This window comes from Carex rostrata, chromosome 27 (genome assembly GCF_964058835.1).
Source record: "Carex rostrata chromosome 27, lpCarRost1.2, whole genome shotgun sequence".
Taxonomy (NCBI): domain Eukaryota; kingdom Viridiplantae; phylum Streptophyta; class Magnoliopsida; order Poales; family Cyperaceae; genus Carex; species Carex rostrata.
In genome coordinates this window covers 1,453,950-1,470,490 of record NC_135944.1, presented here as the reverse complement: position 1 = coordinate 1,470,490, position 16,541 = coordinate 1,453,950, and the positions used below count along the sequence as shown (strand labels likewise).

Genomic DNA, 16,541 nt, shown 5'->3' with positions numbered 1-16,541 from the left:
CTATGTTTCTGCACTCCAGGTCCGGTATCCCTAGACCGCCCCAAATTTTTGGAATGCAAATTGCGTCCCAGTTTATGAGGTGGACCCCCTGAGTTGGCCCCTCATTCTTCTTCCATAAGAAATCTCGCCTTATCTTATCAATTCGGTAAGTTACCCATTTTGGCAATCTAAAACATGCCATGACATATGTTGGTATAGATGACATGACGGAATTAATCAGTTGTAGTCTACCTCCCCGCGAAATTAATTTTCCTTTCCAACCCTTCAATCTTCTTTCAATTTTCTCAATCAATGGAAGATAGCACGCTCTTGTAGGTCTTTTAACAGTAAGCGGCATGCCAAGGTAATTCATCGGTAGGGTAGTAGGTGCACATCCCAGTAGAATCCTCATCATAGATTGTTCCTCCTCTTCCATGTTGAACGGCACAAAGGTGCTTTTCTGAAAATTTATCTTTAGGCCGGACATCTTTGCAAAAATGCGAAGAATGATTTTGAGAGAGGTTATGGTGGTGACATCCGAATTGGCAATAAAAGCCGTGTCATCCGCATACTGCATGGCTATGATCGATTCAGGCATTCGTGTAGAGATTGGCATTGGCAACCCGCACCATTTTTTGAAGGACATCTACTGCCAGATTGAAAAGCAACGGGGACAGCGGGTCTCCTTGCCTTAGGCCCCGTCTATGTTGGAAAAAAGCTGACACTTCTCCATTTATGACCACTCTAGAGGATGCTGACTTGAGAATTTGACTTACCCAATTCATCCACCTTTGAGAAAAGCCCCTAGCTGCTAGAACTCGGAATAAAAAAACCCACTCTACAGAATCAAACGCCTTGGCGAAGTCTATCTTAACCAGAACTGCTGGTTTTCTTGTGTCAGATATGTGATGCAACAGTTCCCTTGTCGCATTAAAATTTTCTGAGATTTGACGGCCTTTGATAAAGGCCGTTTGGTAAGGCGAGATCAGATCCGGCATCTTGTTTGCTAACCTGGAGGCTAAAATTTTGGAGATAAGCTTTGGGATTATATTTATAATGCTTATTGGTCGAAGTCCGTGGCATCTTGAGGTGAGTCTTTTTTAGGAATAAACACCACATTAGCCTTGTTTATTAGAGACAAATCAAGCAAATTTTCATAGAAAGATTGCATGATTTGCATAATCTGACCACTTAAAACACCCCAATTTTTCTGCACAAATTCGCTTGTCAAGCCGTCCGGGCCTGACGCCTTATTCAGTGCCAATTCCTTAACAGCCATTGTAACCTCCTGGAAAGAAAATGGGGCATCTAGATCCGACAATCCACCATTATTCACATAGAGTACCTCTGCTCTGAAATTCAAGGTCGGTTGCGTTTGACCCAAAGTTTGAGTCAGGTGTTGCAAAAAAATGCCTTTAATGTTGGTCCCATTGACCGGCCGCCCCTGTGCATCCTTTATCTCATCAACCCTGTTTTTTCGGCATCGTGCCGATGCCCTCGCGTGAAAGTAGCGAGTATTTTTGTCACCTTCTTGGAGCCACTTACACCTTGCTCTTTGGCGCCATCTTGCTTCTATGATATTAGCGAGTTCAAAAACCCGCTCTCTCATTTTTACCCTTTCTGTAAACTCCTCTTGATTGAGTGGTGCATTCTCCTCTTTTTGATCTAACTGCAGTATTTTTGCCTTGCATATGCTCAGTTCCTCATTTGACTTTTTGAAATTTTGTAGATGCCAAGCTCTCGACTCTTCCTGTAATTTCTTTGTTCTCAAAACAAAGTCATTAGTCGGATTTGGGTCAGCCGGTTCAGCTGCCCAAATGTGGTTAATAATCTGCTTCACTTGTGGGTAATTAAGCCAAAAATTTTCCAAACGGAGTGTCTTCCAATTAGTGTGGTTTTGTCTACAATGCAGCAATAGAGGGGGGTGGTCTGAAACCGCCATCTCCAAGGCATTAAGAGTAATAATTGGAAATTTGTTTGAAAGATTAATGGAAGTGAATACCCTATCAAGTTTAGAGAAAACGGGGGCCGGCCGTTTGCTGGACCAAGTGTAAAGTCTATTTTTTAGCGGAGTATCAATTAAACCGATTTCCCTAAGTAGATCATTAAACAAACACATAAATTCCATACCTCGAAAATCCGCCGATCGGTCAATTAGCCATCTCACAATGTTGAAGTCTCCCGCAAGAATCCATGGCACTTCGATAAAATCAGCTAGCTTCGATAAAATCAGCTAGGTATTTGAGCTCGGCTAAGAAAGATACCTTCAATTCGTCTCGTGACGGGCCATAAACCGAGGTGACAGCTAGGATGTTGCCCGTAGTTCTCTGCCTCAAGAGGGCTGTGACTGTATGCTTAGTCGTCCAACTCGACAGCAACTCATACTCACGCTTCCAAGCAACCAAGCAACCTCCCGCCGAGCCAATTGCGTGAAGGACTGCACAATTTCTCTCTCTCTCTCTCTCTCTCTCTATATATATATATATATATATATATATAAAAGTTGGTTCTTCTTTCTTATACTTTTATAATTTATATACTTCATATACGTTATTAAGAAGAAATAGTATATGTCATATTAATATTATTTCATGATTTTAATACTCTTTATTATGCTTACAAATATTTCTTTATTTTATTATGTATTATAATTCACAACGGATCCTGATTTGTCAATACGGGCATTCGTGCACAATCTGATAGCTCTTCCAACAAAAATGAGACAGGTGGGGTTGACAAACAGCTGCCTTCTTATATATCTTCTATACAATGCTTGTGTATATATATGTGCAAATCTTAATTGTTATTTTGTTGGAGTTGAAAAACAGATGCCTTCTCAAATAAATTGATTTACTTGCTCGGATTGCTATAAATTAATCACAAATTTTATGTCTTACATGTTGCATAAAATTAATCATGCTCGGGTGGTTGTGGATCACAAGTTGCACATTAATTATATATCTTCTTCGGGTTGTTGTGGTTTAACTAAAATTATTTATAGCATTAAACATGGCAACACACTCATAACCATGGCTCTAGGATTCGGAACCGGATTCTCTGCCCCCTTGTGGGCAGGATTTTCCTGACCTCCATTCAATTCAACCAATCTAAAGATGAAACATGGCATACATTTTAATTGATTTCTTTTTTGAGTAGAAAGTGATAGCTTTAATATATTAAATGATCCAACACAGTTTTATTGCCATAAATAAAAAATAAAAATATAAACGAAAATGAAGTAAATTACTTCTTTAATTTTTCTGACAACCCATCCCATTTACTAAACTGAAACGGCTCCTGATCTGTCTCGGTTTTTACCAGTAAATGGTCTTTCACGTCTATATCCGAAATTGGTAATTAATTTCCCGGTTTTTACCAGTAAATCTATCCTGATCTTTTCTAGCATTAAATTTTCTGGTTATTTTGTTATTTTCATTGATTTCTGGATATAAAATTGGTAATTTATTTTTATTATTCCGGTGTGTGTCACGTCCTGACAATAGAACAGACAACCCCCCGTGCTCATTAGCACAAGACGATTCAATTATCTAACATAATCATAAATATACATACATTACCAAGGACAAAGATAAGAGCCACAATAAATGAAGAAACTTTCATTTAAGTTTTATACATGAAATAAACAAATCGAAGAATAAACCTATTATGGTCTAATAATATACAAATGAAATGTCATAGCAGATTTATTGAAAATAAACAAATAACCTTCTATGTGGCAAATCCCGCAAACCTTCAAGTTTGACCTCTCATTTGCGTATATTGCTCTTTTTACCTGGAACCCACAAAGTGGAACAGTGAGAGATTGAAAATCTCCCAATGCGGTATTTAGTTCCAGTCGAGTTATTCTCAGATCCGACCAACTAAAACTAAAACAACACTGAGCACCAAAATATAGACCACAATAATAATCTAAGAGCCAAATAATCTAAATATCAAATATAATAAGTCAAGAAACATAAATATAAGTTCACTTTAAGAAATGCTCAAATATCGTGGAAGAAAATCGGCAAGCTAGAGAGACAATTGATAAACTATAACAATCAAGCATAATGGAATATTATAATATGCAACGCTCAAGTGCAATAGACCTAAAAGTTCAATCCAATTTAGTTATGCATCCCTAACATATAATCATGCTTTATTAACAAACATTTCTATTAAATGCAATACAATTCATACATAATTACAAAGGTAAGGGTAATACCATAGTATGATGGGGCAATTCACATAGAGCGCTCTATCCCTCGATCATGCGCTATACATAACAGCGCCTACATAATCCGATCGCGCGCTACACATAACAGCGCCTACGTGATCGACTGAAACTTATTTTTGATTTTAAGTCATGCGCTACACATAACAGCGCCTACATGACATCAATCACGCGCTACCCATAATAGCACCTACGTGATCAGCAAATTTCATAATTGAGTTCAAGGATGCGCTATACATGATAGCGCCTACATACTTGAAGAATTGCCCACCATACTAACTGATTTGGCCTATATTTTATGAATGCAATATTATATCAAAGTTCATTTGATTCTGACATAATTCATTTTACAACAACACAATCATGTGCTACACATAATAACGCATACATGATTGACTAGATTTCACAACTAAGTGTAAGTCATGCGCTACACATAACAGCGCCTACATGACTTCGATCATGCGCTACACATTACAGCACCTACGTGATCATTCCACTTTTAGAACCGAGCTTCAAGAATGCGCTACACATAACAGCGCCTACATGCTTGAAGACTATTCAATATTTTTATCCATTTTTGCCTACAATTAATCGATACTTCAAAACTTACTAATTTCAACAAGTTGTCTAAAATCCAACTCAATTCCTTTCAACAATCTCATGATTATGGTCAGTTTCGGGTCTAACAATCCAAATTCATTAATTGCCAACAATTAATACAATATGATGCAAATCAACACTTCAAAGCAATTCATATTTAAGTTTAAGATAATCAGACTCAAGCTTCTTATGATATCTCACTTATTCATGTAATAAAATGTAAGTCAAAACCAATTTCAAGAATTCAACTAGCAACTAAGCAATAGAACAAGCAACAATGAACATGCAAAGAATTAAAAGCATATGACTAATACTTATGTGCCACAAGTACTACAAGTACAATAAAGCAAACGATCTGTGCTATAGGTACAATACTTACATGTCATTGGCCAGCAAATTATCAGACTTGTTACTTCAAAGTGTCTTAAAATCCAATGCATTTCATATATATCAATTTAAATTTTCAAAACTGAATGTGTAGGACAAACCTCACTTAATTTGAGAATTTATTATATGAAATATGGTCTTGCCTCACGTGAAATCTATGGTTTTAATTCATGCAATTAGAAACCATAACAAAAGTCGTTAACTACTACTTAGATGCAATTACAAGACCTACATGTATAATATTTCCCGTTATACACACGGTTTATCATTCATTTAATGGGTCTAATGTCTAAATGGTTCTTACATTCCTGTGCATAAAGCATTTTCTTCATAAATAAATTCCAAATCATACTATAGTCATGTTCAGAACTATTATGATAACATGTGGTCAATATTTCACATGTTAAGTCACATAATGTATGCCATGTAAATATGCACCATAACTAATTAGATAAATCGATAATGCACACACAAGCAAATAACAGTTCTAAAGAAACAGTAAGCAACAACAAGCAGTCAAAGAAACCGGCAACCAAACATTAAACAATAAATCAATTGAAGGGAGCTAAGAATAACTCGAAATCCGCACCTTTTATTGTTGGATACGACAAGGCTTGAACTTTTCACCGTTCAGAATCGAGTCGATCGAGAGCAGCTAGTGAATCTCAAGCAAACAAGCAAATCGACAAGCTCTTCACCACGGTCTCCTTCTTCTCGTCATTGTGTACGATTGCCGCGGCTCTTATTTCTTCTCTCATTTCCTCCACCATTTTTTTTTCTTCTTTTATTTTTCTTTTGATTCTCTTAATTTCGCATTCTTCTCTGATTTTACCGCTCCCCTTTCTTTTGTTATTCTTCCGATGGAGGACCTCGGACTCCAAGAAAAATGATTCAAGTTTCTTCTTAGAATACAATTTTTATGTTTATTATTATATTATCATTTCCAAGAGAGAGAATGAAATAGGTTGACAACCGAGCTAAGAAAATGATTATTATATTCATCTCAGTTTTTGTATATTCTTTTAGACTGGAACGCTTGATTAATACACTCTGAATGGAAACCATGTAGTTGAATCAATGAAAGCTGCAAATGGGCTATTTACCAAAAAAAAAAAAAAAAATTAAGGAACAAGTAAGATACTAGTAGAAGTTATTTTGCAAGTTGTAACTCATTACTCATATGTAATGGTGTTTTTGTTTAATGCATCACTACAAAAGACTGGCACTTTTTGCAAGGGTAAAAAGTGACTTTTTGTGACGGAGCATACAGCCTACGGGGTTTCTCTCTAAAAGAAATATCAAAGATTATAAAATCCTTATTTTTACAAGGTGATTATTGATATATATTTTACTCACTAACCTAATTTTATTTATTGTACCAATCAATCTAGCCAAGTGTCAAAATAAACTTAATTGGACCCATGTAAGGCCCATGTAAGTATCAACCTAGATCCCCCATGAATTCATTTTATTTTGAACCCATGTAAGGCCCAAGTTCCAAATCGGACCAAACCAAACATAGTTGGACTTATACAACCACATATCAAAACCAATTGGACCCAAATCAAATCCAATCAAGTTCAAATCATATCCAAACCCAAAATAAACTTAATTGGAACCAAAACCTCACCAATTAAACCTAAATTTACCTCTGTTGGACCCTTATAACCATAAATCATGCCCAATTGGCCTCATAAAATTACAATTCCGGAAGGTACCACTTGTTAAACCTAAAACTGGAGCACAACTTAAAACTGGACCAATTCCGGAAGGTACCATAAAAGCAACAAAAAAAATTACAATTTACAAGAAAAGTTGTGCTCCAGTTTTAAGTTGTTATCTTAAACACATAAAATTTATTGAAGCCTTCACTTGAACACATTTCTATTAGTTTTTAAGAAGACTTTACATTTATTTGTTTTGCAGGTGAAGTATGGCATTTCCACTTGTGTACAGACCTAAAACAGAGTAAAAAGAGAGGAGTAACAGAGTAAAATCAAAGAAAAACAGAGCTAAAATTTAATGAAATATTTGCTGGAATTATTCATTATGGATAATGTGACCGTAATTATGAAGAACAGGCTGGTTTTTATTTAACAATACTTCATAAATAATCCCAGCAAAACTTCCATAGAATGTTAGCTCTGTTTTACTCTGTTTATGTTCTGTTATGGCTCTGTTAAGTAATGACTTGAAGGCCACTAGGTTCATACAAATATCTGGGATTGTTTTTCCAGGCTTGCAGAATGATCTGGAAAAACAAAAGAACACCGGCATATGAAGACAATTTAATTATTCCTGAATGAATTATAGCACAAATAAAGAACTAAACTTTTTGCACATCACTTTTTGCAGATCACTTTTTGCACATCACTTTTTGCACCTTCTAAATAGAACAACTCATTGGCAGAGAATACACATCACTTTTTGCACTTAGTTGATCTCCAATAGAACAACTCCAAAGCTATACACATCACTTTTTGCACTTAGTTGACTTGATGAATAGTACCTAAAGAAGGTGCAAGCAATCATTTAACTAATACATAAGAAAATACATTGTGGCTCTCATTGGCAGAGAATTATTGATAGAATTAAGATGAAAACAGATCTACTCGAACCTCCCACGCCAATCCAACTAACAAAAACACAATCGTTCTTAGACTTAAGATGAAAAATAAAATAAGTCAATCAAAATAGAGATCTTACTCGGGATCTAGATAACTAGGAGTGCCTATTATTCTGGTTGAAACATAACGGACTAGATCACTATCAAAAGCCCTGGAGAGCCCGAAATCCGCAATCTTTGCCTCTAGATTTGCATTTAAGAGAATATTGCTGGCCTTGACATCTCTATGGATAAGTGGTTTAGATTGACTGTTTGGACTTCATAAATCAAGATATATTAGATAGGATATATGGCTGTGGTTGATAATGAGCTGTAATTAGAAGGACAACGGGCTCTTTTTTAATTAAAAAAAGAGTAAAACTTATATTTACTGTTGTTTCAAATATCTTATTTGTATCAGCAAAACTTATATGACAATATTTTGTACAAAAACTAATGTAGTCAATAACTCATGAATTATTAAGTCTAATTCAGAATCAGCTGTGATAATTAATCCAGATCACTTCTTGTGGTTTTGGTGTCTGAACTCTGCCCTGACGATGACCTTCGCATTGTAATGGAGCTCTCCTCGCTCATGAAAATATCTATTATTGGACGCCATTTTGAAGGAAGATTTGGAATGGCACCGTCAGCTAGCATGTGGTTCACAGCCTCCATATTTGGCCTGACGATCGGTTCTTCTTGCACGCAAAGTAATGCTATATGAACACATTTGGTGATCTCTTCAAGATACAAATCCTCTAGCATTGGATCTTTTAGTTCATCAATTGTGTTGTTTTTCCAATGTTTCCATGCCTACATGAAGGAATTCGTAAACTTCATGAATTGGATCTTAAACACTTAATTTATTACTTACGTGGAATCTTTTAGTTGTAACATTGCATGAAAATGAAATTGTTTGACTTTCTTATGACTTACATAACTAACGATGTTTGATGCACGACCTGAGCTCGCACAGGAACCATTTCTCTGACCCGTAACAATTTCCAGAAGTAAAACACCGAAACTGTAAACATCTGATTTTGCAGAGAAATTTCCATGTAGAACATACTCTGGTGCCATGTATCCACTGCATGTAATCAATGAATCATTTTTCTAAATTTACTGAATTCAACAATAAGCAGATTTTAGATAAATAGCAATAATTAATGGGATTACAATGTTCCAGCAATAACTGTGGTGTCTTTATGACTTTGATCGTCTGCAAAGAATCTGGCAAGACCAAAATCAGAAATTTTGGGGCTCATGTCTTTGTCAAGCAATATATTACTTGATTTCAGATCTCTGTGGATAATTTTTAGTCGAGATTCCTCATGAAGATAATGTAACCCACGACCGATTCCTTCAATTATTTTGTAACGGACTTTCCAGCCAAGTTCTAACCGTTTCAGTGGATCCTTTGCTGCATTAATTTCACTGATGTCAGTTATATACATATACAGCTTTGGATTAATTCAAAATCAACTGAAATTAACATTTTGATAAGTTGCAGTTGAAAAAATACCAAAGAGAATCTTGTCCAGGCTTCCATTTGGAAGGAACTCATAGCAAAGAATATTTTCCTTCTTTTGTATACAACACCCCAGCAATTCCACAAGATTCTTGTGCTTAAGCTTTGCAAGGAATCCAACCTCATTTGTCAGTTCTCTCAACCCTTGTAGTGAACTTCCAGACAGTCTTTTCACTGCCAACTGTTGACCATTTGGAAGAGTTCCCTGCATTTTTATTTCATTTTTAAATATAAATTAATAAACCAATTTATGTTGAGCATTTTGAGATAGTAGATCGATGCTCAAAATTTTTGCGCGGTGATCCAACTCTAATAGAATTTTTTAAGAGTAATGCATGATTTGGCTCGTCCTTGTTGAGCCGAGATAAGGCAATCCTTTGAAATGACATCTTTTGGAGGGTCACTGTAGAGAAGTTTCGAGGATCCACAGTAGAAAATGCCATTAGCACGCATTTAGTAAATATTCTGTCTTTAACATGTATTTACCTTATAGACGGGTCCAAAACCGCCTTGTCCGAGCTTATTCTTTTCTGAGAAGTTATGAGTAGCATTTCTCAAGGTATCCAAATCAAAAACTTTGTATTGTGCACTTGGGTTTAGAATGAGCTGAACATTTGTGTCGACATTTTCTTGCACATAAGCTGTGGACACATAAGATTACTGTTATTTTAATCAATTAATTTGAGCTTTTATAGGAACAAAAAGAATGATATGATGGAAAATTGGAATCCGTATTCTGGACATTGATTTTTCAACTTATTCATATAAAAGAAAATTTGAAAAGTGATAACTTTGTGTGTATATGTATAGAAACTAATATAGGTCAAATCTTGTGGTTTAAATTTGGCATATAAGTTTAATAAAAATTGTATTCAAATTTAAAAAATGGAGGCATGATGGAGGACCAAAACGTGAAGTTATTTGAACCCTCCTCTTTAAATTTTTCCACATGTAAAGTTATAAAAGCTTAAAGTAAATTAGTGGCTTAATAATGCGCTGATTAATCGCACGTATCATCTGTAATAATATAAGAAGTGAGAGCAGTGATTATGTTAATCAAGAAAGGAAAAAAGAATATCTTACTTTTCCTCCTCAACAAAAACACAGCTGCTACGACAACTGCAATTAGCAACGTGACTACCACCGCAATGGATATTTTAATTCTAATATACTTCTTCGAAGAAGGAGATGGAAACAGATTTATATCATCAAACCTAACTCGCAAAACATTAAAGATTATAATGTCAATTGAAATCACTTAGTAGTGCCTGCCAACATGGGTTAAAGAGTTGCACTAATAAGCAAGATGTTTACTTGAGTCATCAAATAAACGTTTTACTAAGGAAAGCTAACATGGAAGTTCTCAACAATTGTGATTTTAGAAAAAAAGAAACTTGGATCCCTTTACAGCTTGCTTTCATGTCTAATCCGTATTATATGATCCTTCATTTTACAGCTTGCATGCATGCCTGGTCGCTGGCTCCTCTCTTTCCATTGTTAGGATTTGTTTTTCATTTGCTTTCTCCCCAGATAAATATTAGTGTTGAATCATGCGCTGGTTTCAGTCATATTTAAGCATATAAGGAAGGAAATTAATAAAAAAAAATGGTATTACCTATACGTTAGGGTTCCATTTTGTTGTTTTTGCTGAAGCCCAAGAGGAAGGATGGTCGAGATGTTGTTATTTCCTCTTATATCACTAAAAAACAAAATAATGATGAATTAATCCTTTAGTCAAAACAGACACCAGGTATATTTTGAGGTTACTGTTAAAATGCATACAGGTAAGTAAGAGCTATTAATTGGTCTAGAGAACTAGGAAGAGATCCAGATAAATTATTGCTAGATAAGTCCCTGAAAATGCAAGTAACCAACGGTTAAGAAGAAATGTGATAAAATAGTTAAACTAAAAAGTTAATTAATGTATGCCTAAAAATAATACTTATGTAAAAAAATTCATTCATGGCAATATATATCAAATTTATCAAGGCATTTTTATTTGATCATTATTTTCCACAAGTATTGTATTCTGAGCTTCTCTAATTATTATTTCCAACAAAAATGTTTATTCGAAAAACATATTAGTACTTGATCTAGGTTGAAGGAACTTACAATGACACGAGGCTATTTAGATTTGAAAAGTATAGACTCAATGGACCTGTCAATCCACTAGATGATAAGTTCCTGGAAAGAAATGGAAATAGTTCAGTAGTTGACCCTAATAAAATATAGTTCCCACTTGAGTCTTGTATTATGAAAATTAGGGAGAATAAAATTAACAGAGAGAAAAGAACAGACAAGGCTGTGATCCTTGTTATGTTGGAGGAGTTGGAGGTGCAGTTGACACCAGTCCATATGAACACTTTTGGAAGACAAGGATCGCCGCTCCACCCTTTTTTTATTTGATGATCGTGCTTGATACTATTAATGGCAGCAACTGCTAGTAAAAACAGCATAGCTACCTTGTAAAATATAATCCTTGAGGTTTAATAAAACTAAATAGTATGGGTAGCTTTTGGAAGATTTGGTCAAGAAAGTTACCATCAGCACCATAAGTAGGGACCCCAACGGGTGCAATTTTATACAGTTCATATCCATTCAACAGAGGTGGAAGAGTTGAGTTTGAAGTAGCCACGAGGGAAACATTATAATTAGTAAAACTTGACAGCAACATAGTGCTCGAGTTCCAAGTCTGCAAGATAGTTGGTTTATTGAATGGCTTATCTCCATTGATAAGTATATCAAACTCCCTTGGACCAGTCAATGATGTCTGGATCTCATAGAAGTGAAAAATTAAATAATACTTGTTGGATATTTCATCGGTAATCCAATTGAGGTTAAGGGGTTCTTCGGTAGTGTTAGTGGTGGCAGCAGTCTGCTTCACAATAGAAGGGATCTCAAAGTCATCGTCAGATTGTATGGTGGAGTTTGTTGAGATCTCTGTTGTTCCCTTCAAGGTCTCGGTGAACCACCACCGGTCATACTTATCTTCAGGGTACCTATTTTTGGTGCAAAAAAAGAAAATGAAGGAAGCCAAAAGAGTATTCATATTATAGTACTGTTTTCATTGAACAATGTCCTGTGCCATCAAATGGTTAGTCAAAAGAACAAGTAGTTAGACAAAATGATTACATAAATTGTGGAAATAGAACAAGATCAAGTAAGAAATAGATCTTTGTACACGGACCTTATAAACGGAAATTTTTTGCTGCCTCCTAAATTTGCTCTCCGCACCCAAATCAACGATTGAGTTGCATGTGCTTCTTGATAAGTTCTTGAATTCAGTTGCCTCAAGTGTAATGAACATATAAAAGGATTTCCGAGATTCTTATTAACCAGACAAACATGCAAGTAATCGGCAGTAGTGTTCACAATAATCTCAGGATAGAAAGGAGAACTTGAATTTACTGTATCCCAAAAGTTGACTCCCAAATAAATATCAAAAATAGGGGGCTTATTTAATTTATCATAATTTGCATAATTGAATGTTGCCCTTATAAGATACTTAGAGCCTACTGTCAAGGATCTTAAGGTGTAGCAGTTTCGAATTCCAGTTGGGAAGCTTCTAACAGTTTCAAATGCTCTTGGTAATCCATTTGATGGAGGGATTTGGATGTTGACTCCTGTGTCGATGAATTGCTCATCGGAGACGTAACTTAAATTTGACAGGGTGTCTATGTAGCTAAAATTTGGGGGAATCCCACAGTCAATGCTCAGAAAACCTGTAAGAAGAAATAAAGTCACCAAAAAAAATTTCTTAGGTAAATTTACAATTAAGCTTAAACATGGAAAAGTACGATGTATAACACGTTTTACTTTAATGAAACGAACGACGTTCTAGGCAACAAAATCATATCCGACAGAAAAGAGAGAGAGAGAGAGAGAGAGAGCAGATCTGTTACAGTAAACTTGCATAGAGGAAATTACCCTGAGAATCAAGCTGGCTATGGACTGGAATTGTAACTGCGGATATTAGCAGAAGAATTAAGCTCCAAAGAACCATTCTTGACCTCCCCTTGAACTTAAGTGAGATTTGATGATGATAACTTTTATAAAGCAATTATTATATTAATTCTGTACAATATATTGATGTTTGATTCATTTGAAACGCATTAGAAATGAGAATTCCACATAATAAAATTACCAAAAAAAATTAAGGCGAGGTTTGTTCAAGCCTACCTATCATAATTTGACTATCAAAAGATCACAATCAAACCTGACTGTAAACCTCTATCACTATTTAATATAGGCTTTGGTGATAGTTCTTCGAACAAAATAGTGTTAAACAGCTGTCTTCTTATACATATTTGACAGGTGAAGTTGTCAAACAGCTGTCTTCTTATACATATTTTGTACAATGTTTGAGATGTGTGCGTTTGTTATAATATATAGAAAATGTTATTTATTGTTAGACGAAGTCAGGACATGTTGCTAATCGATTTCCGGAAGGCAAGGAAAAACAACAAAATAAATTAAAATGTTATTTATTGTAGGAAGAAGCATACAAGGAAAAATCAAAATCAGCCGTTTCGAACTGGAATCGGACTAAATAAGTATGAAACAGTTCAATTTCAATTTCAATTTCAGTCAAATTTCGGCCATATCAGACCTCTCTGTTTTTATTCGGATTAGAAAATGGAACGTATGCGGACCGCAACTGTGCGGCAACTTCAGTTGTGGGACTATTTAAATGGTCCTTTCTTATCCGGACCAATTCCAACTTCAGTGTTTTTTTCATTTTCTCAATTCTTATCCATACCTTTCGTTTCGTTTTGTTTTCTCAACTTCAGTGAACCACCCCTCCATTTTAATTTTTTTATTCTACTTTTGTTTTCTTCTAATTTGAATTTATAATATAATTAAATAATAAAAAATATATATATATATATATATAATAGATGTATTGTATATTTGTATTCAAGAATTTTGAAAATTATTGTACCGCCGTATATCCGATACGATACCCATATCCCTACAACATGGGTTATGAGTTAATCAATCTTTTAAATAGGAGGATATATTTTTATTATTTTTTTTTAATTCTAATTACTATAAATTTATAACTCTAATATCAAAATAAAATTATTTTTAATATAATGTACAAAATAATTAAGAGCTAATGAATTATTTATAGTAGTTGAATTTATTTTTTGTACCGCATTATTTATAAATTATTATTTTTTTAATTCTTTGTATTTTATCTGTTTTTTAATTTAAAATTAACTCTATTATTTTTTTAATGTTTGTATTATATTATATTATTGGATTATTTGAGTGTAGTTATTTGTTTAAATATATATATATATATATATATATATATATATATATTAATGACAAATTATTATTTTTATCAATTTATTCCTATTATTTTAGTACAAAATAACTTCTGGTAAAAAAAATTTCAGTTTTTGATTCGATTCAGTCAATTCTTACCGATTCATCCAATTCTGATTAAGATTAAGTTACCGATTCCAATTCCAATTTCAATTTTTCCTTCTATAGAAAAAAGTCCCTATATGTCAATCCAAATTTCAGAGGAAAAGCGACCAAGTAAACTACAAATTTTGTTTATTGTTGGACGAAGCTAGTCCGTACATGTTATTAATTAATCAAATTCAAAAGGGCACGGAGAGAAGTGACGAGATAAACTAAAAATGTTATTTAGTGTTGGACGAAGTCTGTATAAAAGTTATCAACATATTCTCCATATTAAAAAAAATTTGGAGACCAAATTTTACATTTTTTTTTTAATTTTAGCTAATTTTTAAGAATTTTTGAAAAATCACTGTTTTCCTATAGTCCAGAAATTTCTAAAACACAATGATTGTCAAAAATTATAAACAAATAGTAATAAATTTTCCAAAAAATAAAAAATTTGGTCTCCAAGCACAATTTAATATGGAGAATATTTGAACCCTTTAGAATGACTTTTTGAACATCAAATCTAACGATTTATAATTCAATGTACAAGAGAAGCTATACATTACAATGCACTATAGCCCAACTCCTCTTGTAATTATGGTAGACACATTGCATTGGCATTCAACAATACATATATGTGTACTATCTGTTCCTATCCACGAGAATAAAAAGGTTTTTTTGTTATTGCGAGTATCGTCGCAAATACTATTGTTGGTAATAACTATATCATCGTAAATAGCAATTTCAATCAGTGTACGCTCAACAATAATTAATTTTTACTCTCACAAATAGTGACAAATTCTTGTAATATCTATATGCATACAATATCTGAACGTACGTACACTAGATTATTAATTGGAGGCGTCAGATTTGAATCAAAGGCATTTCCAATTTAAAATACACAATTCATGGCTTCCCATGGTAGCCAATCTCATGGCTGCCCTGATGCCCTCTGAATGGTCTGATTTTCGGTGGTGCGGTGCCACTCGGCTTCCACGCCTAGAGCGAGGCCTGGCGCCGAGGAAACGAGGCTGAGATGAGAATGAAAAATAAGGAAACAAATCTGCTGTGATTCTTGAGAATCACAGGATCCTGCTTTTTTAAATCTACCCATTCATTTGTTTTTAGATTTGTTTATATAAAACAACATATTTTGAGATTTGTGCATTTAAAAAAATAGAGGGTGGATTTGGAAAAGCAGGACCCAGCAGATTTATTTCCGAAAAATAATATATAACTTGAATTTTGAGCAGTAAAACAAGCTTTGAAGTGGGTCCCACGACAACGGTCAAATCAAAATGAGAGACCACTACCAACCCGAATTTGTATTATCTCGAGTTGATGCACAGTGAATCTGTAACGTCCGACGCGCATTTGGCACGAATAATAAATGAATTGGTGTTTTAATTTTATTTCCAACCAAATTGATCTGATATTAGAATTTTTAATATGAGGTAATATTATAAGAGTTTTTAATTTTAGAAATTATGAATTCAAGTTCTTTATTAATAAATTGTTTATAAACTCTAATTTATTTATTGTACAGAAAAGTTTCTTCAATTAATGTTCAAAATGGACTGCGGGTTTATTTTTCATTTGAATCAGATATTTTTATAGATACAAATATGAGTGAGTCTATGGTACTATGCATATTACGATTTGGCACCGTGCTACGGCTCTATATTCGAGTTTTTAAATCCTAACAGTCGATCCGAACCGTTCATCTTGTTCTTCATATTAATATGTGTTTGGAGACCAAATTTTACATTTTTTAAAATTTTTTT

The 16,541-nt window shown here is 34.2% G+C and overlaps 4 protein-coding genes across 4 annotated transcripts; all 4 read right to left on the bottom strand.

The window, feature by feature from the left end:
- Positions 1-569: 569 nt before the first annotated feature.
- On the bottom strand, positions 570-977 carry LOC144544805 (secreted RxLR effector protein 78-like). Its single transcript, XM_078293355.1, has one exon. It carries the CDS (start codon positions 975-977, stop codon positions 570-572), a length of 408 nt encoding a protein of 135 aa, XP_078149481.1.
- A 62-nt stretch (positions 978-1,039) lies between these two features.
- LOC144544804 (uncharacterized) lies at positions 1,040-1,921 on the bottom strand. Its single transcript, XM_078293354.1, has one exon. The coding sequence runs from the start codon at positions 1,919-1,921 to the stop codon at positions 1,040-1,042; it is 882 nt and encodes a 293-aa protein (XP_078149480.1).
- Positions 1,922-8,315: 6,394 nt separating this feature from the next.
- On the bottom strand, positions 8,316-10,831 carry LOC144544802 (cysteine-rich receptor-like protein kinase 6). The gene is made up of 7 exons (XM_078293353.1): positions 10,806-10,831; positions 10,420-10,550; positions 9,823-9,977; positions 9,331-9,541; positions 8,985-9,228; positions 8,754-8,895; positions 8,316-8,621 (listed from the first exon to the last, which is right to left on the bottom strand). The coding sequence occupies exons 1-7, from the start codon at positions 10,829-10,831 to the stop codon at positions 8,316-8,318; spliced, it is 1,215 nt and encodes a 404-aa protein (XP_078149479.1).
- A 116-nt stretch (positions 10,832-10,947) lies between these two features.
- On the bottom strand, positions 10,948-13,339 carry LOC144544801 (putative LRR receptor-like serine/threonine-protein kinase At1g05700). The gene is made up of 6 exons (XM_078293352.1): positions 13,264-13,339; positions 12,524-13,058; positions 11,878-12,335; positions 11,635-11,773; positions 11,119-11,190; positions 10,948-11,035 (listed from the first exon to the last, which is right to left on the bottom strand). The coding sequence occupies exons 1-6, from the start codon at positions 13,337-13,339 to the stop codon at positions 10,948-10,950; spliced, it is 1,368 nt and encodes a 455-aa protein (XP_078149478.1).
- Positions 13,340-16,541: the final 3,202 nt, after the last annotated feature.

Excerpts from the sequence above, each read along its gene's own strand:
- LOC144544805 (XM_078293355.1), bottom strand. The coding sequence starts at position 977 with ATGCCGGATCTGATCTCGCCTTACCAAACGGCCTTTATCAAAGGCCGT.
- LOC144544804 (XM_078293354.1), bottom strand. The coding sequence starts at position 1,921 with ATGGCGGTTTCAGACCACCCCCCTCTATTGCTGCATTGTAGACAAAAC.
- LOC144544802 (XM_078293353.1), bottom strand. The coding sequence starts at position 10,831 with ATGGAAAGAGAGGAGCCAGCGACCAG. Across the intron at positions 10,551-10,805 it reads AGAGAGGAGCCAGCGACCAG|GTTTGATGATATAAATCTGT; the intron begins GCATGCATGCAA and ends TTTGCGAGTTAG. Across the intron at positions 9,229-9,330 it reads CCTGGACAAGATTCTCTTTG|CAAAGGATCCACTGAAACGG; the intron begins GTATTTTTTCAA and ends AAATTAATGCAG.
- LOC144544801 (XM_078293352.1), bottom strand. The coding sequence starts at position 13,339 with ATGGTTCTTTGGAGCTTAATTCTTCTGCTAATATCCGCAGTTACAATT. Across the intron at positions 13,059-13,263 it reads TAGCCAGCTTGATTCTCAGG|GTTTTCTGAGCATTGACTGT; the intron begins GTAATTTCCTCT and ends TTCTTCTTACAG. Across the intron at positions 12,336-12,523 it reads AAAAAATTTCCGTTTATAAG|GTACCCTGAAGATAAGTATG; the intron begins GTCCGTGTACAA and ends CACCAAAAATAG.